Here is a 25507-nt window from a genome sequence, read left to right as displayed (position 1 = left end):
TTCACGCCCCTTTAAGTTAAAAGCTGCTTTTATATTGCTGTTGCTCTGTATATGTGGGTAGGCTGTCAATTATCCTAGGTTTACAAATGTGGGATTTTCTTAACATATCTTCCCCTTTGCATGTTAGACGTGATTTTACATTCTCTCTGTACACAGGAATTATTAGCAATACTCTTGGCTCTGTATCTGGGATTTATTATTATATACACCTAATATATGCACAGTGTAATTGCTATCTGCAGTTTGGACACCTGGCTTGTGTGATTATCAGCTGTACATTGCTTGTGTATGTAATCAACATTTACCACTCTAACTGCTCTATGAAGGTATGAGACATATCACCACAAATGACTGAATGACATGAGATACTGAGACAATGCATAAATTGAAATAAAGAAAATGTGTATGACCTAAAAGATTTGACTCAAAACCAGATGGGGTAAAAAATAAAAAAATAAAGAAATTTATTACAGAACTGTATTTGAAACAGGTAACATGCAAGAGTCTTAGATTTCTAAATCCCATGTATCTACACTGCAAATCGAGCATTCAGAATAAGGTTTTCAAGCATGTATGGAATTATTCTAACAACTTATATATAAAGAAGCAGGTAGTAAATACAAATTATGAAATTTAAAGCAAGAAATACAACACGTGAAAGGCCATTACAGCGTTGCTAATCTACCCGCAATGACATTTTAGGCATGCGCTGCAGTAAACAGTAAATCAAATACTGGTATGATTCACTGCTGGCACAGAACAGAAGTGCAGATTCTGTTAAAAGCATAGAGTTGGTTGAGCCGGTCACTACACCACAGCAAGCCGGAGTAACAGATAGTAATGGTAGGAGAACATTTTGGATAATTCTGCACTAATTTTACATAGTAGATGAGGTTGAAAGAAGAAGTCTATTGAGTTCAACCTATACATATACTAATTGATTTACAATAAAGAAGCTTCAATTAAGCTTAAATGAATTCCATTAAATAGCTGACCCATTTAACCCCAGCAATCATATTCCTGAAATGTGTTTCTAGCCAGAAATGTATCTACGGTATTGGCATTTACTACCTCCTTAGGTAATAAGTCCCACAATTTAATTGCTTTTACAATAAAAAAAACATTTTTTTACATTGCTGGATATTAAATCTCCTTTCCTCTAGCCTTAAATTGTGACTTCTTGTCACAAACAATTGCCTTTGAATAAACAGAGCTTCCGCCAACTCTGTATATGGGCCTTCAATATATTTATGTAAAGTAATATCCCTTCTCATGCTAAAGAAAACAAACCCTGTTTGGTTAACCTCTCGTCATAGTCTAAATTCTCCATTCTCCATTCTCCTTATTAGTTTTGATTATTAAAATAAAAAAATAAAACTAGCACTTTACATGCCTATTGGGCAAAGAATGCACCCAGAGGCAGAACTTTTTTTCACTTTCTGCGATGAGATTTTTTTAAGTGAAAAATTTTCTGCAGCTCATATTTAAATAAAATAAAATGTTAAATTAGGCAGTTACACTTAAGCACACGTTTAATTGCAATGTGTTGATTAACTGGAGAATAAAGCAATTTTAAAAGTTTTATAATATAGTGCAGTAGTTGAAAATTGGATTGCAAATTAGATGCAGCCAAAAAAATAAATTGTCTCTTGAATAAAAAGAATTCTATACTCTTGGTCTAATATATAAATCTACTGTATATTCAAACAACACTTTGCTCTGGATGCACTGTGATAAGGAAAACTTACACTGTGCAGCAACAGCACAGTGCTGTTTGAAGAGAACAGCCTGATGTGGAGCAGTGCTGCAAAGTTAAATCAGTAACAGTTCCTGCATGTGTCTTGTTCTTTCTGCAGACATGCTGCATTTTCTGCGATGAAATCTCAGATCACTGTATGTTCTGCCTTGGGGAGAATGCATAACATTTATATTATGTATTCTTTACAATCACTTTAAGAATTGAAAGTTATAGCAGTAAATAATTAAATGTTACCATCACTCCCTTCTGGAGAGAAATATGTATTGCGGTACAAACAGCTACTATTCAAGTATACAGACAGTGCAGAACGCATATGCATTTATGTAGCCATTAGCAGAAAGAGAGAGGAAGTGAGAGTTATAGCATCATGTACTATGTTTACATATAACTGCATGCAATAGACACTACTATAAAGAATATGCACAGATGATGTAAAAATCCAGTAAAAAAACGTTTTAAAAACTTACTTAGAAGCTCCCAGTTTAGCTCTGTTGAAAAGGTGGCTAGAACACCCACTATAAGTGGGAAATAACAGACACTCCCCCCATTCCCCCTTCCTCTGCATATGAAAACAGAATTTATGTTTACCTGATAAATTTCTTTCTCCTACGGTGTATCCGGTCCACGGCTTCATCCTTACTTGTGGGATATTCTCAATCCCTACAGGAAGTGGCAAAGAGAGCACACAGCAGAGCTGTCCAGATAGCTCCCCTCAGGCTCCGCCCCCCCAGTCATTCGACCGACGGTTAGGAGAAAAAGGAGAACCATAGGGTGCAGTGGTGACTGTAGTTTACAAAAATAAATTTAAACCTGACCAAAATGCCAGGGCGGGCCGTGGACCGGATACATCGTAGGAGAAAGAAATTTATCAGGTAAACATAAATTCTGTTTTCTCCTACATTGGTGTATCCGGTCCACGGCTTCATCCTTACTTGTGGGAACCAATACCAAAGCTTTAGGACACGGATGAAGGGAGGGAACAAGTCAGGTAACCTAAACTGAAGGCACCACTGCTTGTAAAACCTTTCTCCCAAAAATAGCCTCCGAAGAAGCAAAAGTATCGAATTTGTAAAATTTGGCAAACGTATGCAGTGAAGACCAAGTCGCTGCCTTACAAATCTGTTCAACAGAAGCCTCATTCTTGAAAGCCCATGTGGAAGCCACAGCTCTAGTAGAGTGAGCTGTAATTCGTTCAGGAGGCTGCCTTCCAGCAGTCTCATAAGCCAACCGGATGATGCTTTTCAGCCAGAAAGACAGAGAGGTCGCAGTCGCCTTTTGACCTCTCCTCTTGCCAGAATAGACGACAAACAAGGACGATGTTTGTCTGAAGTCTTTAGTTGCTTTTAGATAAAACTTTAAAGCACGAACCACATCAAGATTGTGTAACAGACGTTCCTTGTTAGAAACTGGATTAGGACACAGAGAAGGAACAACTATTTCCTGGTTGATATTCTTATTGGAAAACACTTTTGGAAGAAAACCAGGTTTGGTACGTAAAACGACCTTATCTGTATGAAACACCAGATAGGGTGAATTACACTGCAAAGCAGACAATTCAGAAACTCTAGCAGAAGAAATAGCTACTAAAAACAAAACTTTCCAAGATAGTAACTTAATATCTATGGAATGTAGAGGTTCAAACGGAACCCCTTGAAGAACTGAAAGAACTAAATTTAGACTCCATGGAGGAGCCACAGGTCTGTAGACAGGCTTGATTCTGACTAAAGCCTGTACAAACGCCTGAATATCTGGCATGGCTGCCAGACGCTTGTGTAACAAAACAGACAGAGCAGATATCTGTCCCTTTAAAGAACTAGCTGACAGACCTTTCTCCAATCCTTCTTGGAGAAAAGATAGTATCCTTGGAATCCTAATCTTACTCCATGAGTAACCCTTGGATTCGCACCAGCAAAGATATTTCCGCCATATCTTATGGTAAATTTTCCTGGTGACAGGCTTTCTAGCCTGGATCAGAGTATCTATAACTGATTCCGAAAACCCACGTTTAGCTAGAATCAAGCGTTCAATCTCCAAGCAGTCAGTTGCAGAGAAACTAGGTTTGGATGTTCGAATGGACCTTGAATTAGAAGGTCCTGCCTCAAAGGCAGCTTCCATGGTGGAACCGATGACATATTCACCAGGTCTGCATACCAAGTCCTGCGTGGCCACGCAGGAGCTATCAGAATTACCGAAGCCTTCTCCTGTTTGATCCTGGCTACTACCCGGGGGAGAAGGGGAAACGGTGGAAAGACATAAGCTAGATTGAACGACCAAGGCACTACTAAGGCATCTACCAATGTCGCCTTGGGATCCCTGGACCTGTAACGTGTAACTTTGGAGTTCTGACGTGACGCCATCAGATCCAGATCTGGAATTCCCCATAGCTGGGTCAGCTGAGCAAAAACCTCCGGGTGGAGTTCCCACTCCCCCGGATGGAAAGTCTGACGACTCAGATAATCCGCTTCCCAGTTGTCCACTCCTGGGATGTGAATTGCTGATAGATGGCAGGAGTGATCCTCTGCCCATTTGATGATCTTGGATACCTCCCTCATCGCCAGGGAACTCTTTGTTCCCCCCTGATGATTGATGTACGCTACAGTCGTCATGTTGTCCGACTGAAATCTGATGAATTTGGCCTCCGCTAGTTGAGGCCATGACTGGAGCGCATTGAATATCGCTCTCAATTCCAAAATGTTTATCGGGAGAAGAGATTCTTCCCGAGACCATAGACCCTGAGCCTTCAGGGACTTCCAGACCGCGCCCCAGCTTAAGAGGCTGGCGTCGGTCGTGACAATGTTCCACTCCGGTCTTCGGAAACTCATTCCCTGAGACAGGTGATCCTGAGACAACCACCAGAGGAGTGAGTCTCTGGTTTGCTGGTCCATCTGAATCTGGGGAGACAAATCTGCATAATCCCCATTCCATTGTTTGAGCATGCACAGTTGCAATGGTCTTAAATGAATTTGAGCAAAAGGAACCACGTCCATTGCCGCAACCATTAGTCCTATTACCTCCATGCACTGAGCTATGGAGGGTTGAGGAATGGATTGAAGAACTCGACAAGTGTACAAAAGTTATAATTTCCTGACCTCTGTCAGAAAGATTTTCATTTCTACCAAGTCTATTATTGTTCCCAGGAAGGGAACCCTTGTGAACGGGGACAGAGAACTTTTTTCTATGTTCACCTTCCACCCGTGAGACCTTAGAAAGGCTAGAACAATGTCCGTATGAGCCCTTGCTTTGTGAAAGGACGACGCCTGTATTAAAATGTCGTCTAGGTAAGGTGCTACTGCAATGCCCCTTGGCCTTAGCACCGCTAGAAGGGACCCTAGCACCTTTGTGAAAATTCTGGGAGCAGTGGCCAATCCGAAGGGAAGAGCCACGAACTGGTAATGCTTGTCCGAATGGTTTCCATTTTGAATGATGGAACTCTGAGTAATTTGTTTAGGATCTTTAAATCCAGAATTGGCCTGAAAGTTCCTTCCTTTTTGGGAACTACAAACAGGTTTGAGTAAAATCCCAGTCCTTGTTCTGCTGTTGGAACTGGGTTTATCACTCCCATTTTGAAAAGGTCTTCTACGCAATGTAAGAATGCCTGTCTCTTTATCTGGTCTAAAGATAAGCGAGACATGTGGAACCTTCCCCTTGGAGGAAGGTCCTTGAATTCTAGAAGATACCCCTGAGAGACAATTTCTAGTGCCCAGGGGTCCGGAACACCTCTTGCCCAGGCCTGAGCAAAGAGAGAAAGTCTGCCCCCTACTAGATCCGGTCCCGGATCGGGGGCTACCCCTTCATGCTGTCTTGGTAGCAGCAGCAGGCTTTTTGGCCTGTTTACCCTTGTTCCAGCCTTGCAATGGTTTCTATGCTGGTTTGGGCTGGGGTGCGTTACCCTCTTGCCTAGTGGCTGTAGAGGTAGAAGCCGGTCCGTTCCTGAAATTGCGAAAGGAACGAACATTAGACTTATTTTTAGCTTTGAAAGGTCTATCCTGTGGAAGGGCATGGCCCTTTCCCCCAGTGATATCTGAAATAATTTCTTTCAACTCTGGCCCGAATAGGGTCTTACCCTTGAAAGGAATATTACGCAATTTTGTTTTGGACGACACATCCGCCGACCACGATTTTAGCCAAAGCGCTCTATGCGCCACTATTGCGAAACCAGAATTTTTCGCCGCTAATTTAGCTAACTGAAAAGCGGCATCGGTAATGAAAGAATTAGCCAACTTCAGGGCGTGAATTCTATCCATGACTTCATCATAAGAAGTCTCCTTCTGGAGCGAGTTTTCTAATTCCTCAAACCAAAAAGCAGCTGCAGTGGTTACAGGAATAATGCAAGAAATTGGTTGAAGAAGAAAACCTTGTTGAACAAAAATTTTCTTAAGTAAACCTTCTAATTTTTTATCCATAGGATCTTTGAAAGCGCAACTGTCTTCTATTGGTATAGTTGTGCGCTTAGCTAGCGTTGAAACTGCCCCTTCTACCTTAGGGACCGTCTGCCACGCGTCCCTTCTGGGATCAACAATGGGGAACATTTTCTTAAATATAGGAGGGGGGAAGAAAAGGTACACCTGGCTTCTCCCACTCCTTATTCACTATATCCGCCACCCTCTTAGGTATCGGAAACGCATCAGTGTGTACTGGGACCTCTAAGAATTTATCCATTTTACACAATTTTTCTGGGACCACCAAAGAGTCACAATCATCAAGAGTAGCTAGGACCTCCTTAAGTAGAGCGCGGAGGTGTTCTAGCTTAAATTTAAATGCTATGGTATCAGGCTCTGCCTGCTGAGAAACTTCTCCTGTGTCAGAAATTTCTCCCTCAGACAGGCCCTCCCTCACCGCCAAGTCAGATTGATGTGAGGGCACTACAGATAAATTATCCTCTGCGTCTGCTTGCTCATTTTCTGTATTTAAAACTGAGCAATCACGCTTCCTAGGAAAAGCTGGCAGTTTGGATAAAAATGCTGCGAGAGAATTATTCATTACTGCTGCTAACTGTTGCATAGTAATAGCAATTGGCGCGCTATATGTACTGGGCATCGCTTGCGCGGACATAGCTGGTGTTGACACAGAAGGAGAGGATAGTGAGCTATCCTCACTACCTTCAGCTAAAGAATCATCTTGGGCTATATCTTTAAGCGTGATTGTACGGTCCTTAAGCTGTTCGGACGCTATGGCACACTTCACACATAAATTTAATGGGGGAACCACCTTGGCTTTTGAACATACAGAACATAGGTTATCTGAAGGGTCAGACATGTTTGACAGACATAAACAGAACTTCAATGCAATAAAAATTATTTTTGACAAAAACGTTACTGTGTCTTTAAATAATAAAAGTGCACACTTTATTACTTAAACATCAAAAAAAACATCAAATAAACATCCGATTTTAATGAAATTTTCACCACAGTGTCTTAATGCTTTGAAAGGATTGCACACAAATTTTCAGACCAATTAACCCCTTAATGCCCAAACCGGAGCTAATAACAGCAATTAACCTGTTAAAAACACTACAGAACTATTCCACTGTGGCATTTACCTTCCTTAGGGGTTATTTTAGTAGGAAATAAGCCTCTCTGGAGTCTCTGGACTCCCCACGTGAAGCTGCATGAACTGCCTAAGCAAAACAACTGCACAATTGAGGCTTGAAAATGAGGCCTCCTCCCTCTTCATTTCCAGAGTGGAGGGGCCTTTCTGACTAGAATAGGTGTCCAAATAAGTGCCAGGCGCAAAATAAAACCCCAAAAGTGTTTTAAAGTCTGAAAAAACACCTTATTTATAGTGAAAACATGCTAAAAAGCAATCGATTTAGCCCACAATAGTGTCAACCAGCATAGAGCCCTTAATTTAAGCCATTATTTTATACAGAGTCTAAGAAAAATGGCTTACCTATCCCAGAGGGGATTGCTGACAGTCTTCTAGCATTACTAGGTCGTTAGAAAAATGACTGATCATACCTGAAGCAGTTAAGCCTGCAAACTGTTCCCCCCAACTGAAGTTCTCTGGTTTCAACAGTCCTGCGTGGGAACAGCAATGGATTTTAGTTACTGGTGCTAAAATCATATTCCTCTCGGCAGAAATCTTCATCACTTTCTGCTGCAGAGTAAATAGTACAAGCCGGCACTATTTTAAAATAACAAACTCTTGATAGAAAAATAAAAAACTACAACTAAACACCACATACTCTTTACCACCCCCGTGGAGATGCTACTAGTTAGAGCGGCAAAGAGAATGACTGGGGGGGCGGAGCCTGAGGGGAGCTATATGGACAGCTCTGCTGTGTGCTCTCTTTGCCACTTCCTGTAGGGATTGAGAATATCCCACAAGTAAGGATGAAGCCGTGGACCGGATACACCAATGTAGGAGAAAAGACTCTTTACACAAACAGGAGCAAGCTGGAGTAGGTATACCTCAGTATTCTCCTAAAACTTTGGGGCTTGGTTAAGAGTCTAAAAATCAGAGCAATGTTATTTCCCTTTAAGTTGGAAAAAACATTTTTTAATGAAGTTATCTCTCATTACTAACAGTTCTAGCATTCAGTTAGTTTGAAGTAATTTACCTCCTGCCTTTCATGTCGTTTTAACAAGGAAGAATAAGTGCTATGCAGATGCTAAAACAAACGTAATACAAGACTGGAGTCTTTCGCATGCCTGTACACCAAAAGTGAATGCAATAAACTATTACCAACCTGTAAAAGCGACTCTCCAATCTTTTTCGTACAGTACCGAGATCAGTTGGATAAGCAACAACAGTGCAATACAAGGGATAGGCACTAAGGTCGACTGGAGCACTGAATGGGCTGGCAAAGTCTAGTTTTAAAAAAAAAAAAATAATAAAAAAAAAAAAAAAGGTCCTGTAAATGCATTACAAATTCTATATAATTAAAAAGAGCCATCATTTATATGCATGTTTTGGATATTTTCAACCACTTAACTTAGTATTGAAACTCTATTGGCTCCTACTTTTTACATCCCCAAATAATGAAATGCAATTAAACATCTAAACCAGTAAACCATCTTAGAAAAGCCCTATTATTACCAAGAGTAAGGATCTGATCAATTCCTTGAATGACTCTCTCACACACTTCATCTCTTGAGTTCATTCCCCACTCTCCTTCCTCTGGTTTATATTGCAAAGCTTTCAATTCTTCAGCAGTAACAGGAATGCCAGCGCCAACATCATCGGGGAAAGCTACTACACAGAAACAGAAGTTATTTGCTGCCTAATCTGTACTTTGAGATTGTCATGCCAAAGAACAAAGACTCACTCCCATCTGGTACTGGCTCCATGTCCCACGGGCTCATGTTTTCTCTTTCGTTATTATCCCAACTGTTGAACAGAAGGAGAAATAAATTGCATAAATTAAAGGGACAGTCAACAACAAAATTTTTATTGTTTAGAGAGATAGATAATGCCTTTACTACCCATTCCCAAGCTTTGCACAACCAAAATTGTTATATTAATATACTTTATAACATTTAAACCTCTAAATGTCTGCCTGTTTCTAAGTCACTACAGACAGCCTCTTATCACATGCTCTTTTCATTAGCTTTTAACAGGACACGGCTAATTCATGTGTGTCTTATAGATAACATTGTGCTCCCTCCTGTGGAGTTGTGGATGACACTGCACTAATTGGCTAAAATGCAAGTCAATAGATAATAGCCATTTGATCAGGGGGCTGTCAAAAGAGGCTTAAATACAAGTTAATCGCAGAGGTTAAAAGTATATTAATATAACCATGACGACTGTGCAAAACTGGGGAATGGGTAATAAAAGGGATTATCTATCTTTTTAAACAATAACAATTTTAGAGTTGACTGTCCCTTTAAGTCCAAACCTCTTACATTGTGCATGTATAAACCACACATTAATATAAAGCTACATATTAGCAGCATTGACTTTTATATGGAATTCTACCGAATCATTGCTTTAACATAAAAAGAATCTTAAAAAAAAAAAAAAAAACACACACAATAGAAACCAGGTATTTTGGCTAGTTTAGATCCCTATGAGGTGTGCTCAATTGTTCTGTAAACAAAGAAATGAAACAAAGAGTGCATACTGAACACTGTAGCACTGGAACGAGCTGTCTGGGTATTCTCTTTGGAAAGGCTGCTGGTTCTCCACAGTACCAAACCACCAAGCATCATCGATGATACTACGAAACCGATCTCCTGTAATAAAAACAAACACAAAGGGGATGAAGTAAAAGCATAAGCCACTTTTTTCTTATTACCTGTATCAAACAATCAATGTAAACAGGCTGGTGTGGTGTAACAGCTCACAATGCCTTGCTACAAAAAAAGTAGAACAGACACTGGAAGGTAAGGAAGGACTATATGTAGGGCTATTCAACATCTCTTAATAGGAGCAGTAGTTATATATGAGAGTAGGATAAAGGATATGATTCACAAATTTTCATAATTTGCTAAGCCCCTTAATATTTCACAGTGCTTAACAACTTAAATACACAAGTTTTACAGTTAACTACAGTAATACACAAGAGATACGTAAATACACATACATAAAGACGATTAAATAGTTTTTTTTTTAATCAAAATAAAGTAGCTTGTAGGTGTCAGTCTACTAATATTATAAATAAATATTTTTCTTTGCAGAATATGAGACACACAGCAGTACTTTAACCTAAAACAATTATATGCATTAAAAGTTACTAATTTGCTAAATGGTTACTGGTTTTATTATTTTTAAAGGGACATTAAAAGGGATAGGAGGAAAGTCAAAATTAAACTTGAATGATTCAGATAGAGCATGTAAATTTAAGTCAATCTTAAATTCACTTCTTTTTTAAATGCGCTCCTTTTCTCTTGGTATCCCTAGTTGGAAAAGAATATGCACATATCCTACACTAGTGGGAGCTTACTAACAAGGTGTCTGAACACTTGTCTCTTGTGATTGGCTACAAGATGTGTTCAGCTAGCTTCAGCAAAGGATAACAAAAGAATGAAGCAAATTTGATAATAGAAGCAAATTGGAAAATGGTATGTTCTATACAAATCATGAAAGAAAATGTTGGGGTTTCCTGTCCCTTTAAACACTAAATATATTTCATGCACCTTCCTCTAATTATGGGTGCCACCATTTTGGAACCTAGGTTACTATGCAGGTGGCCGAAGGAGAGTTGCTGCACATGTGCAAACAGGTTTGCACTTTAATGTAGTGAAAGACAATTTTCAACATGGCAGCACCCATGACTAGAGGAAGGGTAACATCAATACTGTACTTCGAAAATGCTTTAAGTGTATAATGTCCCTTTAAGATATACACTAGGTACAGGGCCGTCACAATAAACACCAATAGAAAAGTGAAACTGTGTAAAAACATTCAGATTAAATATCTTGGAATAAAAGTTTATATTTAGATACTACAACACCGAAAGCTCATCAATATCTTACCTATTTGCCAATTCCTATCCTTTGCTTCTTTATAGAACTGATAGAGGACGAGGAAGTCTATCACATCAGGCATGTCATGATATCTGACAGTAAAAAAAGAGATGTATCAGAGACGATATCAGTTACAAATACATATTTCTTAAATCTGACAATCACTAGTTATTTTTCAAATCCAGTGCCGAATTGAAAACAAAATTATTAAGTCACACATTTTAGGAGCCAAGCAAGGTTAGAGGCAGAACAAGTTGTGTATAAGCATGCAATTGCTGCTAGTTTCAATTGAAATATCATTTACTTTAAGCGTTAATGTAAAAATAATGTTTAGAATGTCTCACAGGAAAATTTGAAGTGTATTCATTAAAGGGATACTGAAACCAAATTTTTTCTTTCGTGATTCAGAAAGAGCATGACATTTTAAGCAACTTTCTAATTTGCTCCTATTATCAAATTTTCTTTATTCTCTTGGTATCTTTATTTGAAATGCAAGAATGTAAGCTTAGATGCCAGCCCATTTTTGGTGAACAACCTGGGTTGTTCTTGCCGATTGGGTGGATACATTTATCCACCAATAAAAAAAATGCTGTCCAGAGTTCTGAACCCCCTAAAAAAAAGCTTAGATGCCTTCTTTTTCAAATAAAGATAGCAAGAGAACGAAGAAAAATGATAATAGGAGTAAATCAGAAAGTTGCTTAAAATTGCATGCTCTATCTGAATCACGAAAGAAAAAAAATTGGGTTCAGTGTCCCTTTGAGAGATATTTAAAGGTGTGTATTAAAAACAGTGTGTTTCACACGGGTCTTTACTTTTTTTCTGATATATCCAGAAATTCAAGCCATGTATAAAACAACAACAAATATATATGTTCTCATAGAATTTTTGGACTTAACACCCATGGCAACTTTGAAAAACCAAAGAAAAGCCTGTTTCTAACAATAAAATAGTTATTGAATTGTAGTGTAAGAAATGGAATGTAATCTTAGTGTAAGAAACCCTCCAGTTCCCCATAGATGGCATTTGCAAGTTGGGTGTCTCATCTAATGCAAATGGACATTTCCAAATGAATGGATTGGAATGGCAATGAAAAAAAAAAAAAACAATCCCAGACCCAACTAGAACGCACATCAATTGTAAAGGGACACTTTAATTAGGACATTAAAAAATGCATAACAGCTTAAATCACTTGAGGTACTGATAGATAACCCCTTTCTTAAGGCCATCCTGGGGAAAGGATGATATCCTTGGAAACCTTTAATAATGCTTTATGTAGTATTGGGTACTTGTAAAGCGCGGCTAATCACTCGTAAAAATCTCAAGACGCCGCTCATCTTATCGAACCCGGAAGAAGAAGAAAAAGACAGTGGCCCCCGCCGGGGTCAAACCTGCAACCCTAGGGGTGTTACAGAGCTCAGCCACAGTGCCTTAGCATGCTGAGCTATCTGTCCAGCTTTAATATCTTATTGTAAATCCCTCTAGTTACGAGCCTGAACCATGGTCTCAATAACCAAATCAAAAATTCAACACTTGTTAAGCATTCAATCTCCAAGCAGACAGCTTCAGAGAAACAATCCGATGAAGGAAGGGTCCCTGAAGCAGAAGACCTGAGAGATAGTCTCTAAGAGGTAGGGGCGATATTTCTACTAGATCTGCATACCAGATCTTATGAGATCATGCAGCGGCTAAAAGAATCACTGATGCACTCTCCTGCTTGATCAGAGTAGAAGACCATGACCAACACAGGGATTTTAACTCTCAACTGTCCACTTGCAAGGTAAGCAAGCTAGCCTCCAGCTACCCTGGCACCTCGACGACTCAAAGAAGTAGAGCAAACGGAGGAAACGGACATGCTAACCTGAGGGAACTGCTAGAGCATCTATCAGAAAAGGCTTGAGGGTCTCTTGACCTCGAACCACACTATGGGAGCTCGGAGTCATGACGAGACGCCATCAGGTCCCCCATTTGGTTAACAACCTGGAGAACAGGTTGTTCTGAAAAAGTTAACAACCAGCACCCAAAGGTGGATTTGAACCCTGGACCTTCCTGCTTGCAAGCCCAGTGAGCACCCGGAACAAAGAATCTGGCTGCTCAGAAAATTCACTCCTAATTGTCCCTGGGATATGGATGGAAGATAGACAACCTCTGTGAGCCTCCGCCCACAGAGCGATCCAAGCCACCTCTTACAAAGCAAAGGATTCCGGGTTCCACCTTGGAGGTTGGTAAGTCCACCGAGGACAATTTGTCTGTGAGAAACTGCAATTACCAACTGAGGATTGAAAATCACTCTCCACTTCTTTGAGACATATACTCCTGAGAAACCACAACAAGAGAGACTCGATGACTGATCTAGATCTATCCACTGAGACAAATCTGGGAATTCTCCATATTGTGGAAATTAACCAAAGTCCTACTGAGAGGAAAATTCAACTGCAGCAAAATCTTAACTCCCACCCAACTGGGTGTAAGAGTTAACCATCTACTGGACCACTACAACCTGCTGGTGACCTGACAGAAAAGAGAACAGGAAAAATTCTTGATTTCCTAGATAGAGAATCTACAAAGGTCCCCAGAAAACCTCCCTAGAAGATGGAGCTAGGGGAATCATACCATTTCCCATTAATGGGAAAGAAAATTGGACCAGAGCTTGAGAAAAAGGACTACTTGAAAGATGGATGACACCTGAACCAATTTTGTCCAGAACACCACCCTTGCACTATCCCAGGACCTTAAATCCTTATTGGATGTGTAAAACTCCGAAACTTGAGAAGATTCCAACTCATGGGCCCAGAAAAAAAAACATCCTTCAGGTCTATGTTCTTATGAACAGAACCTCTCGAACCAAGGAGAATGGACACTACAAGAAGGTCAGAATCCTAAAAAAAAATTAGGAAAATTCCTAGATCCCATTTCCAACTGAAACTGTCAGAGAGGAAGTCCAGAACCCAGTTCAAGGAATGTCAGTCAGCATACCCATAATGCAGATACCTTAGGAGAAATTTGCCCCTGGGAGAAATCTGAGGCTGGACTCCAAAGGCCAAGACTGACCCTGCAGAGGAAAGAAAAGAAATATTTTCCTCTAGTCATACTCTCTCGATAAATAGTAGAGAAACCCTTTAAACCTTTAAGGCCTGAAGAATAATTCTACTCAAATCCAAACAAGGTCCATCCTTGAAAGGAAAACGTCAGAAGCGTGGATTTGGAGGAAAAATTTGAAACTGCAATCGCAGAACTAAAAAGCCTAGGCTGTACCACCAAGCCACAGGTAGACTTCTCAGCTGATCCATATGGATTTCAGGCCCAAGCCCGGAAGGCTAGAACAGCAAGTCTAATAAGACAAGGCTTTAAATGAACCATTAACCTCCAGCTTCTAATCCAAAGATCTGCAAAGGAGGAACTACACTCCCAATGGGTCAAGAGTCGAGTCATATTAGAAATGAACCCATTTATCCTGGGAGAACAGCTATATTCCCCAGGGATCGAAGCTCTCCTAGTCAGAGCAGGAATGGTCCCTACTATTTTAAGGAACCATGCTTGACTTCCAAGTCTAACCAAGCACGACCCTGCCTAGCTTCCCAGATCGGATGAGATCGGACGCATTCATGGCGGAGAGGCCAAAGTATCCTCCATTCCAGAGAAAAATCTTCCAGCACGGTCTGTGACAAGAAAAAACTCCAGAGTAATTTTAGTACCTGTATATATAAAGCTTACTAGATTCTTAGGATTGACAACGTCACGGAGTCATTCCATAGTAAACAAACCTCCTTAAAACAAAACACAAAGGTGTTGAGGCTTAAAACTGAAGGATACTTCAGTATCAGGTGAAAGAATTATACTGTCAGATTTTGAGATTTTACCCTCAGAGGCTACTAACGTATCTACCTCATCAGACCTATGAAGAAGAACCACCTGTGAGGCAGTAGGCGGAACAGAAACCTTACTAGAGCTGCAACAACTAATCGGCATAATAGATAATAATAGATTATGAAAATAGTTGTCAACGAATCTCATAATCGATTAGTTGGTTTGCAATTAGTTGCTCTGTGCACAACACCAGCTGCTTCACTCCAATGAACTCCTGCACATGGTATTGTGTTTTATGGTTATGTCCTTAGCCTAAAGGACATCTACAGACGTCTACTTTTCACTTTTTCAGGACAGTATACGTTTACAGCTACCCCTGGCTTATGTGCAACCCAGATATAATGGTCATCATTTGGATTGTTTATATTAAATCTGGTGATTTGGAACTATGCTTTGCATGATATAGTGCTGAGCTGGTTATTTATACCTAGCCCCTAGATTGATGGGAGTTGCTATTTGAACTGATGTGCACTATTATCTGTTTGCACAATTATTAGCGTATTGCTTGCTATTGCTGATTATATGTACTGTATAAATAAATGTGTAAGGCTTTGTCCTGTTATTGATATACAGTCCTTAGCGCTTTTGATTTTGTTTTTTTTATATTTTTAATAAATTGTGATAATATGTACCAGATTCAACCTTTATAAGTATATATTCGTTATTTTTTGAGCGGACTAGATATTTCCCCTAACCTTATAGCTGGTTATTTACCATTGCATATAGATATTCAAGATATTTTAATGTTAGAATGAAGTCAAGGGTTACTTTATTGAGAGGCCCCTTGCCAAGGTAGAAAACACTTAGCATTGGTGAAGAGCTAACAAAGATAAATATCCCACTTTGGTGAAATTGGCAAAACCCTACTTATACACCTCAACAAGTCCTCTTGTGATTTCCCTTAGTATAGGAAAAGCAGATGATGCCACAGATACCGCCAGATACCTAGGTAGCAAATTCTGCAGGCAAACAATTCCTCCAGGAGATTGAGAGGAACCGCAGGGCACTGCATGTGACGCCATAAAAGGCTTGGGACCTTGAGGAGAAAGCTGTGGCAATGCCTGAACAGCATCATCCTGAGGCTATCTCAAAATAAAAATACTATAATCCTTAATGTTTCAAACAAAAAGACAAATAAAGGAGCTATCCCTTTAAGAGATAAAAAAATAGCCTTTATATATATTTATTAATAATGATTGATTTTAACAAGGAGAAAAAAACATAATTTATGCTTACCTGATAAATTCCTTTCTCCTGTAGTGTAGTCAGTCCACGGGTCATCCATTACTTATGGGATATTAACTCCTCCCTAACAGGAAGTGCAAGAGGATCACCCAAGCAGAGCTGCTATATAGCTCCTCCCCTCTACGTCATACCCAGTCATTCGACCGAAAACCAAACGAGAAAGGAGAAACTATAGGGTGCAGTGGTGACTGGAGTATAATTTAAAATTTAGACCTGCCATAAAAACAGGGCGGGCCGTGGACTGACTACACTACAGGAGAAAGGAATTTATCAGGTAAGCATAAATTATGTTTTCTCCTGTTAAGTGTAGTCAGTCCACGGGTCATCCATTACTTATGGGATACCAATACCAAAGCTAAAAGTACACGGATGACGGGAGGGACAGGCAGGATCTTTACACGGAAGGAACCACTGCCTGAAGAACCTTTCTCCCAAAAACAGCCTCAGAAGAAGCAAAAGTGTCAAATTTGTAAAATTTGGAAAAAGTATGAAGAGAAGACCAAGTTGCAGCCTTGCAAATCTGTTCAACAGAGGCCTCATTCTTAAAGGCCCACGTGGAAGCCACAGCTCTAGTGGAATGAGCTGTAATTCTTTCAGGAGGCTGCTGTCCAGCAGTCTCATAGGCTAAACGTATTATGCTACGAAGCCAGAAAGAGAGGGAGGTAGCAGAAGCTTTCTGACCTCTCCTCTGTCCAGAATAAACGACAAACAGGGAAGAAGTTTGGCGAAAATCTTTAGTTGCCTGTAAATAAAATTTTAGGGCACGGACTACGTCCAGATTGTGTAGAAGTCGTTCCTTCTTTGAAGAAGGATTAGGACACAATGAAGGAACAACAATCTCTTGATTGATATTCCTATTAGTGACTACCTTAGGTAAGAACCCAGGTTTAGTACGCAGAACTACCTTGTCTGAATGAAAAATCAGATAAGGAGAATCACAATGTAAGGCCGATAACTCAGAGACTCTTCGAGCCGAGGAAATAGCCATTAAAAACAGAACTTTCCAAGATAACAGCTTGATATCAATGGAATGAAGGGGTTCAAACGGAACACCCTGTAAAACGTTAAGAACTAAGTTTAAGCTCCACGGTGGAGCAACAGTCTTAAACACAGGCTTAATCCTGGCCAAAGCCTGACAAAAGGCCTGAACGTCTGGAACTTCTGACAGACGTTTGTGCAAAAGGATTGACAGAGCTGAGATCTGTCCCTTTAAAGAACTAGCAGATAAACCCTTTTCTAAACCTTCTTGTAGAAAAGACAATATCCTAGGAATCCTAACCTTACTCCATGAGTAACTCTTGGATTCGCACCAATGTAAGTATTTACGCCATATTTTATGGTAAATTTTCCTGGTAACAGGTTTCCTAGCCTGTATTAAGGTATCAATTACTGAGTTCCGAAAATCCACGCTTTGACAAAATCAAGCGTTCAATCTCCATGCAGTCAGCTTCAGAGAAATTAGATTTTGATGTTTGAAAGGACCCTGAATTAGAAGGTCATGTCTCAGAGGCAGAGACCATGGTGGACAGGACGACATGTCCACTAGATCTGCATACCAGGTCCTGCGTGGCCACGCAGACGCTATTAGAATCACCGATGCCCTCTCCTGCTTGATCCTTGCAATCAATCGAGGAAGCATCGGGAAGGGTGGAAACACATAAGCCATCTTGAAGTTCCAAGGTGCTGTCAGAGCATCTATCAGAACCGCTCCCGGGTCCCTGGACCTGGACCCGTAACAAGGAAGCTTGGCGTTCTGGCGAGACGCCATGAGATCCATATCTGGTTTGCCCCAATGCCGAAGTATTTGGGCAAAGACCTCCGGATGAAGTTCCCACTCCCCCGGATGAAAAGTCTGGCGACTTAGGAAATCCGCCTCCCAGTTCTCCACGCCTGGGATGTGGATCGCTGATAGGTGGCAAAAGTGAGACTCTGCCCAGAGAATTATCTTTGAGACTTCCATCATTGCTAGGGAACTCCTTGTCCCTCCTTGATGGTTGATGTAAGCCACAGTCGTGATGTTGTCCGACTGAAATCTGATGAACCTCAGAGATGCTAGCTGAGGCCAAGCTAGAAGGGCATTGAAAACTGCTCTTAATTCCAGAATGTTTATGGGAAGGAGACTCTCCTCCTGAGTCCATGATCCCTGAGACTTCAGGGAATTCCAGACAGCGCCCCAACCTAGCAGGCTGGCGTCTGTTGTTCCAATCGTCCAATCTGGTCTGCTGAAGGGCATCCCCTTGGACAGGTGTGGCCGAGAGAGCCACCATAGAAGAGAATTTCTGGTCTCCTGATCCAGATTCAGCATAGGGGACAAATCTGAGTAATCCCCATTCCACTGACTTAGCATGCACAACTGCAGTGGTCTGAGATGCAGGCGTGCAAAGGGAACTATGTCCATTGCCGCTACCATTAAACCGATTACCTCCATGCATTGAGCCACTGACGGGTGTGGAATGGAATGAAGGACACGGCAAGCATTTAGGAGTTTTGTTAACCTGTCCTCTGTCAGGTAAATTTTCATTTCTACCGAATCTATAAGAGTCCCTAAAAAGGGAACTCTTGTGAGTGGCAATAGAGAACTCTTTCCTTCGTTCACCTTCCACCCATGTGACCTTAGAAATGCCAGTACTAACTCTGCATGAGACTTGACAGCTTGGAAACTTGATGCTTGTATCAGAATGTCGTCTAGGTACGGAGCTACCGATATTCCTCGCGGTCTTAGTACCGCCAGAAGAGAACCCAGAACTTTTGTGAAGATTCTTGGAGCAGTAGCTAACCCGAAGGGAAGAGCTACAAACTGGTAATGCCTGTCTAGGAAGGCAAACCTTAGATACCGGTAATGATCCTTGTGAATCGGTATGTGAAGGTACGCATCCTTTAAATCCACTGTGGTCATGTACTGACCCTTTTGGATCATGGGTAAGATTGTCTGAATAGTTTCCATTTTGAACGATGGAACTCTTAGGAATTTGTTTAGAATCTTTAAGTCCAAGATTGGTCTGAAGGTTCCTTCTTTCTTGGGAACCACAAACAGATTTGAGTAAAATCCTTGTCCGTGTTCTGACCGCGGAACCGGGTGGATCACTCCCATTAGTAAAAGGTCTTGTACACAGCGTAGAAACGCCTCTTTCTTTATCTGGTTTGTTGACAACCTTGAAAGATGAAATTTGGAGGAGAAGCTTTGAAGTCCAGAAGATATCCCTGGGATATGATCTCTAACGCCCAGGGATCCTGGACATCTCTTGCCCAAGCCTGGGCGAAGAGAGAAAGTCTGCCCCCCACTAGATCAGTTTCCGGATCGGGGGCCCTCACTTCATGCTGTCTTAGGGGCAGCAGCAGGTTTTCTGGCCTGCTTGCCCTTGTTCCAGGTCTGGTTAGGTTTCCAGCCCTGTCTGTAGAGAGCAACAGTTCCTTCCTGTTTTGGAGCGAAGGAAGTTGATGCTGCTCCTGCCTTGAAGTTGCGAAAGGCACGAAAATTAGACTGTCTAGCCCTTGGTTTGGCTCTATCTTGAGGTAGGGCATGTCCCTTACCTCCAGTAATGTCAGCGATAGTTTCTTTCAAACCGGGCCCGAATAAGGTCTGCCCCTTGAAAGGTATGTTAAGCAATTTAGATTTAGAAGTCACATCAGCTGACCAGGATTTAAGCCACAGCGCTCTGCGCGCCTGAATGGCGAATCCGGAGTTCTTAGCCGTAAGTTTAGTTAAATGTACTACGGCATCAGAAATAAATGAATTAGCTAGCTTAAGGACTCTAAGCTTGTCTGTAATCTCATCCAATGTAGCTGAGCTAATGGTCTCTTCCAGAGACTCAAACCAGAATGCCGCCGCAGCCGTGACAGGCGCAATGCATGCAAGGGGTTGCAATATAAAACCTTGTTGAACAAACATTTTCTTAAGGTAACCCTCTAACTTTTTATCCATTGGATCTGAAAAAGCACAGCTATCCTCCACCGGGATAGTGGTACGCTTAGCTAAAGTAGAAACTGCTCCCTCCACCTTAGGGACCGTCTGCCATAAGTCCCGTGTGGTGGCGTCTATTGGAAACATTTTTCTAAATATAGGAGGGGGTGAGAAAGGCACACCGGGTTTATCCCACTCCTTGTTAACAATTTCTGTAAGCCTTTTAGGTATAGGAAAAACGTCAGTACACGTCGGTACCGCAAAATATTTATCCAGCCTACATATTTTCTCTGGGATTGCAACCGTGTTACAATCATTCAAAGCCGCTAATACCTCCCCTAGTAACACACGGAGGTTCTCAAGCTTAAATTTAAAATTTGAAATGTCTGAATCCAGTTTATTTGGATCAGATCCGTCAACCACAGAATGAAGCTCTCCGTCTTCATGTTCTGCACATTGTGACGCAGTATCAGACATGGCCCTAGAATTTTCAGCGCACTCTGTTCTCACTCCAGAGTGGTCGCGTTTACCCCTAAGTTCTGGCAATTTAGATAAAACTTCAGTCATAACATTAGCCATGTCTTGCAAGGTGATTTGTAATGGCCGCCCTGATGTACTTGGCGTCACAATATCACGCACCTCCTGAGCGGGAGATGCAGGTACTGACACGTGAGGAGAGTTAGTCGGCATAACTTCCCCCTCGTTGTCTGGTGAAATTTTCTTTACATGTACAGATTGGCTTTTACTTAAAGTAGCATCAATGCAATTAGTACACAAATTTCTATTGGGCTCCACATTGGCCTTTGAACATATTACACAAAGAGATTCCTCTGTGTCAGACATGTTTAAACAAACTAGCAATTAAACCAGCAAGCTTGGAAATACTTTTCAAATAAATTTACAAGCAATATAAAAAACGTTACTGTGCCTTTAAGAAGCACACAAAAAACTGTCACAGTTGAAATAACATGAACCGGATAAGTTATAGAAACCAAATTTTCACATTAAATTTATTAATTTAGCAAAGGATTGCACCCACTAGCAAATGGATGATTAACCCCTTAATACCAAAAAAACGGATAACAATAAAATATACTGAAATATACTGAATTTTTACTGCGCAGTAAAAGCGCCAAAATAGGCCCCTCCCACTCATACTACAACAGTGGGGAAGCTCAGTAAACTGATTTTATTCAAAACAAACGACAGCCATGTGGAAAATAATTCCCAAATAAATTTTCACCAAGTACCTCAGAGAAAAAAACGATTAACATGCCAGTAAAACGTTTTAAATATAAGTATATGAGATGTTAATAAAAAGCCTGTTGCTAGTCGCTTTCACTGCAGAGAGGCTATAAGTTATATATATACAGTATTTTCTTAGTGAAGTGCCATTCCCCAGAAATACTTCAGTGCAAGCATACACACATATCAGCCTGATACCAGTTACTACTACTGCATTTAAGGCTGTACTCACATTACACCGGTATTAGCAGTATTTTCTCAGTCAATTCCATTCCTTAGAAAATAATATACTGCAACATACCTCCTTGCAGGTGAACCCTGCCCGCTGTCCCCTGTTCTGAAGTTACCTCGCTCCTCAGAATGGCCGAGAACAGCAAATGGATCTTAGTTACGTCCGCTAAGATCATACACAACTCAGGTAGATTCTTCTTCTAATGCTGCCTGAGAAAAAACAACACACTCCGGTGCTGTTTAAAATAACAAACTTTTGATTGAAGAAATAAAAACTAATTTTAATAACCACAGACCTCTCACACATCCTATCTATTAGTTAGGTGCAAGAGAATGACTGGGTATGACGTAGAGGGGAGGAGCTATATAGTAGCTCTGCTTGGGTGATCCTCTTGCACTTCCTGTTAGGGAGGAGTTAATATCCCATAAGTAATGGATGACCCGTGGACTGACTACACTTAACAGGAGAAATGTGTTACAATCCACCTCATCTGATAAAGAGTGGGCATATATTTCTGAAACAGTTAATAATACACAGGGAGACATATGTAAAAAGCAGCGGATACAATACACTTTCATGACATTGACCATATTGGTCTGGAGCTGTGATATAACAGAGCAGAATAGACTAAAAAAAATTCTGAGACTCCAAAGCAAGACCGCCATTCTCTCCTCATGCCGGAGAAGGAGCCGGGTCACAAGTCACTATGTGAGCTCCAAAAATGGCGCCGCTCAGAACAAGGAGACGGGGTCAAAGAAAAAAACGAAAAAAAACGGGGGCCACTGGCTAATGGCGCACAAAGCATACCTAACGTCAGAATGACTTCCCAAGGACCATAAGCGAGATCAGTAAAGACCGACTAGCTTGTTCAACCGAACGGTGCGCCACCGGCTAATCGTCGCGCACTCCCGTTCTCTCGCTCCCACATTCAGCTACCTATGTCATAAAAGTCGGATTACCTGTCCGGTTTTTACCGATATCGCTTAAATGAATAGCTTGCACTTCTGCCCCCATACATGAAGCAGGACATAGAAGACAATATCGGCCAAATTAAAACAGGCATTAGCACCCTAGGACAGCATCAAACCTGGGTTTAACTGATATGGTTCTGTTCTCTGCTGAATTTGCAAAACAGAGCATATTCCCTCAGATTGTCACTTACAATTAATTAACCCCTCATGTCTAATAAAGGGAAAACAGTCTCTCTTCATGTCACATTAAGTGCCTGCTCCCTGCCTAAAATCATATCCTAACTTGGATATATGTGTGCCCCCATAAAAACTTTTTGCAGGAATTCCCTAAAGTGCCTTTTTTACACTCCCAACCTGGAAGATAAACAGCACTTACCTGCATCTAGCAGTCGGGCAGGACGACAACTTACTTGGCGTGAGAGGATGCCGCTCCTCACATAGGCCTGTAGAAAAAAAGAAAGATAAGAATAAACCTATTCTGGCTTTCTGTACTAGGGCAGCAGTTAGAAAAACGCAGCAAGGCCCACCTTACAAGTTCCAAACTACTTTAAAGCCACCACTGCCCTACTGAAGAGACGAATGTGGCATACAGCTAGACCCCATCTTGAGAGGAAAAAACAGAGCAAGCTTGCTCTGCTTTCAAAATAATAAAATCTTGATTGAAGTCAGACACTGAACACTTCACCTCTTCCTTGCACAAGAGGCAAAGAGAATGACTAGGGTTTGTGGGAAGGGAAGTGATACTTAAAGGGACAGTATACACTCATTTTCATATAACTGCATGTAATAGACACTACTATAAAGAATAAGATACACAGATACTGATATAAAAATCCAGTATAAAACTGTTTAAAAAGTTACTTAGAAGCTGACAGTTTGGCTCTGTTGAAAAGGTAGCTGGAAAGCCCACTGCAAATGGCAAATAAGACACTCCCCCCCTCCCCCTTCTTTTGCATATGAAAAGACCATTTACACAAACAGAAGCAAGCTGGAGAAGGTAGCTGACAGTATTCACATAAAACTTTGGGGCTTGGTTAGGAGTCTGAAAATCAGAGCAATGTTATTTAAAAATAAGCAAAACTATACATTTATTTAAAAAAAAAAACTTTATGGGCTATATAAATAGATCATCTACAAAACATTTATTCAAAGAAAAAATGAGTGTATAATGTCCCTTTAACAGCTCTGCTGTGGTGCTCTTTGCCTCCTCCTGCTGGCCAGGAGTGAAATTCGAAACAGTAATTGATGATGATGATCGGTGGACTCACCGAGTCATTAGAAAGAAATGGTACCAATTATAAGGAATATTGTGGTGCAAAAATGTCATGCTCTAGAGCAGACATCTTTAAACTTGGCCCCCCAGAGGTTTTGGAACTACATTTCCCATGATGCTCAGCCAGCTGATATGCTGGCTGAGCATCATGGGAAATGTAGTTCCAAAACCTCTGGAGGGCCAAGTTTGAGGATGTCTGCTCTAGATCTAATTTTGCTCTACTCACTGGAGCTCCCAAGCAAAACACAGCATGTTATTGGTATAGTCATGTGACTGCTGCCGATTCCTGCTCTGGACTAGCAGTTCTCTGTGTCTTCTAGGTGGGACATTAACCTATGTGTTTAACTCATTTGCAGAAGTAGTACAGAAATTACAGCATGAAATATTTGCAGTGCAATCTACCTTTAAAGGGACAGTGTACCATAGAATTGTTATTGTTTTAAAAGATAGATAATCCCTTTATTACCCATTCCCCAGTTTTGCATAACCAACACAGTTATATTAATGTACTTTTTACCTCTGTGATTACCTTGTATCTAGGAACCTTCTTCCAGCCCCCTGATCACATGACTGTGACTGTTTATTATGCATTGTCTTAAATTTAGCATTGTTTTGTGCCAAATCTTAAATAACCCCCTGTGCCTGAACACTGTGTTATCTATATGGCCCACGTGTACTTTGTTTCTTTGTGTTGAAAAAGAGATTTAAAAAACATATGATAAGAGGCAGCCTTCAAAGGCTTAGAAATCAGCATAAGAGCCTACCTATGTTTAGTTTAAACTAAGAATACCAAGAGAAAAAAGCAAATTTGATGAAACAAGTAAATTGGAAAGTTGATTAAAATTAAAAGTCCTATCTGAATAATGATAATTTATACTAGACTGTCCCTTTAATAGTTTGTTGGTGACTTCAATGTTGCGACACAACAGCAACTGTATTAATAGTGATGATGTAAGTGGTGTTGTGTGTGAGATAAGATAACATTTAGGTTGCCACTGATGTCCAAAAAAACATGCAGTGGGTGGTGCAGTTGATCAAGCCCTCTGCCATCAATGTAGGTTTATTGCATTATATATAAAATATATTAGTATTTGTATAGTATTTTTCCTCTCTCTACTGAACTAGTGATATTTTGCCACACCTGTCTATACATATTTACATTTTCTGTGCCAAGCTAAAAATAAATCAATCTTACTTCACAGAGAATGATTCTCCACTCATTTTGCCAGAATTTGGATCCAAAAAAGCAAGTTTTAAGCAGCAAAGGGTGGGTGGCCCAACTTCATACTTAATTCCCACGATTTTCACAATTTCTTGTTCCTGAAATAAAAAAAAAAAATATAAAAAAAAAAAATATAAAAAAAATTATGTTTACCTGGTAAATTTATTTATTTCTTGACACAGTGAGACCACGGATCATCCTCAATTACTGTTGGGAATATCACTCCTGGCCAGCAGGAGGAGGCAAAGAGCACCACAGCAAAGCTGTTAAAGGGACACTGTACCCAAAAAAATTATTTCGTGATTCAGATTGAGCATGAAATTTTAAGCAACTTTCTAATTTGCTCCTATAATCAAATTGTCTTCATTCTCTTGGTATCTTTATC

At 40.6% G+C, this 25507-nt stretch overlaps 1 protein-coding gene across 1 annotated transcript in view; it reads right to left on the bottom strand.

The window, feature by feature from the left end:
* BRWD3 (bromodomain and WD repeat domain containing 3) overlaps positions 1-25507 on the bottom strand; it is a 466754-nt gene that overhangs the window by 251165 nt on the left and 190082 nt on the right. Inside the window, exons 26-31 of the mRNA XM_053715025.1 lie at positions 25096-25220; positions 11179-11261; positions 9825-9936; positions 9027-9088; positions 8798-8953; positions 8448-8568 (exon numbers count right to left, since the gene is read on the bottom strand). Coding sequence (XP_053571000.1) covers positions 8448-8568; positions 8798-8953; positions 9027-9088; positions 9825-9936; positions 11179-11261; positions 25096-25220 — 659 coding nt within the window. The remainder of the gene's footprint in view (positions 1-8447; positions 8569-8797; positions 8954-9026; positions 9089-9824; positions 9937-11178; positions 11262-25095; positions 25221-25507) is intronic.

The sequence above is a fragment of the Bombina bombina genome, chromosome 1 (assembly GCF_027579735.1).
Source record: "Bombina bombina isolate aBomBom1 chromosome 1, aBomBom1.pri, whole genome shotgun sequence".
Lineage (NCBI taxonomy): Eukaryota > Metazoa > Chordata > Amphibia > Anura > Bombinatoridae > Bombina > Bombina bombina.
Note: the sequence above shows the minus strand (reverse complement) of the source record. Positions and strands in the feature narration are given on the sequence as shown.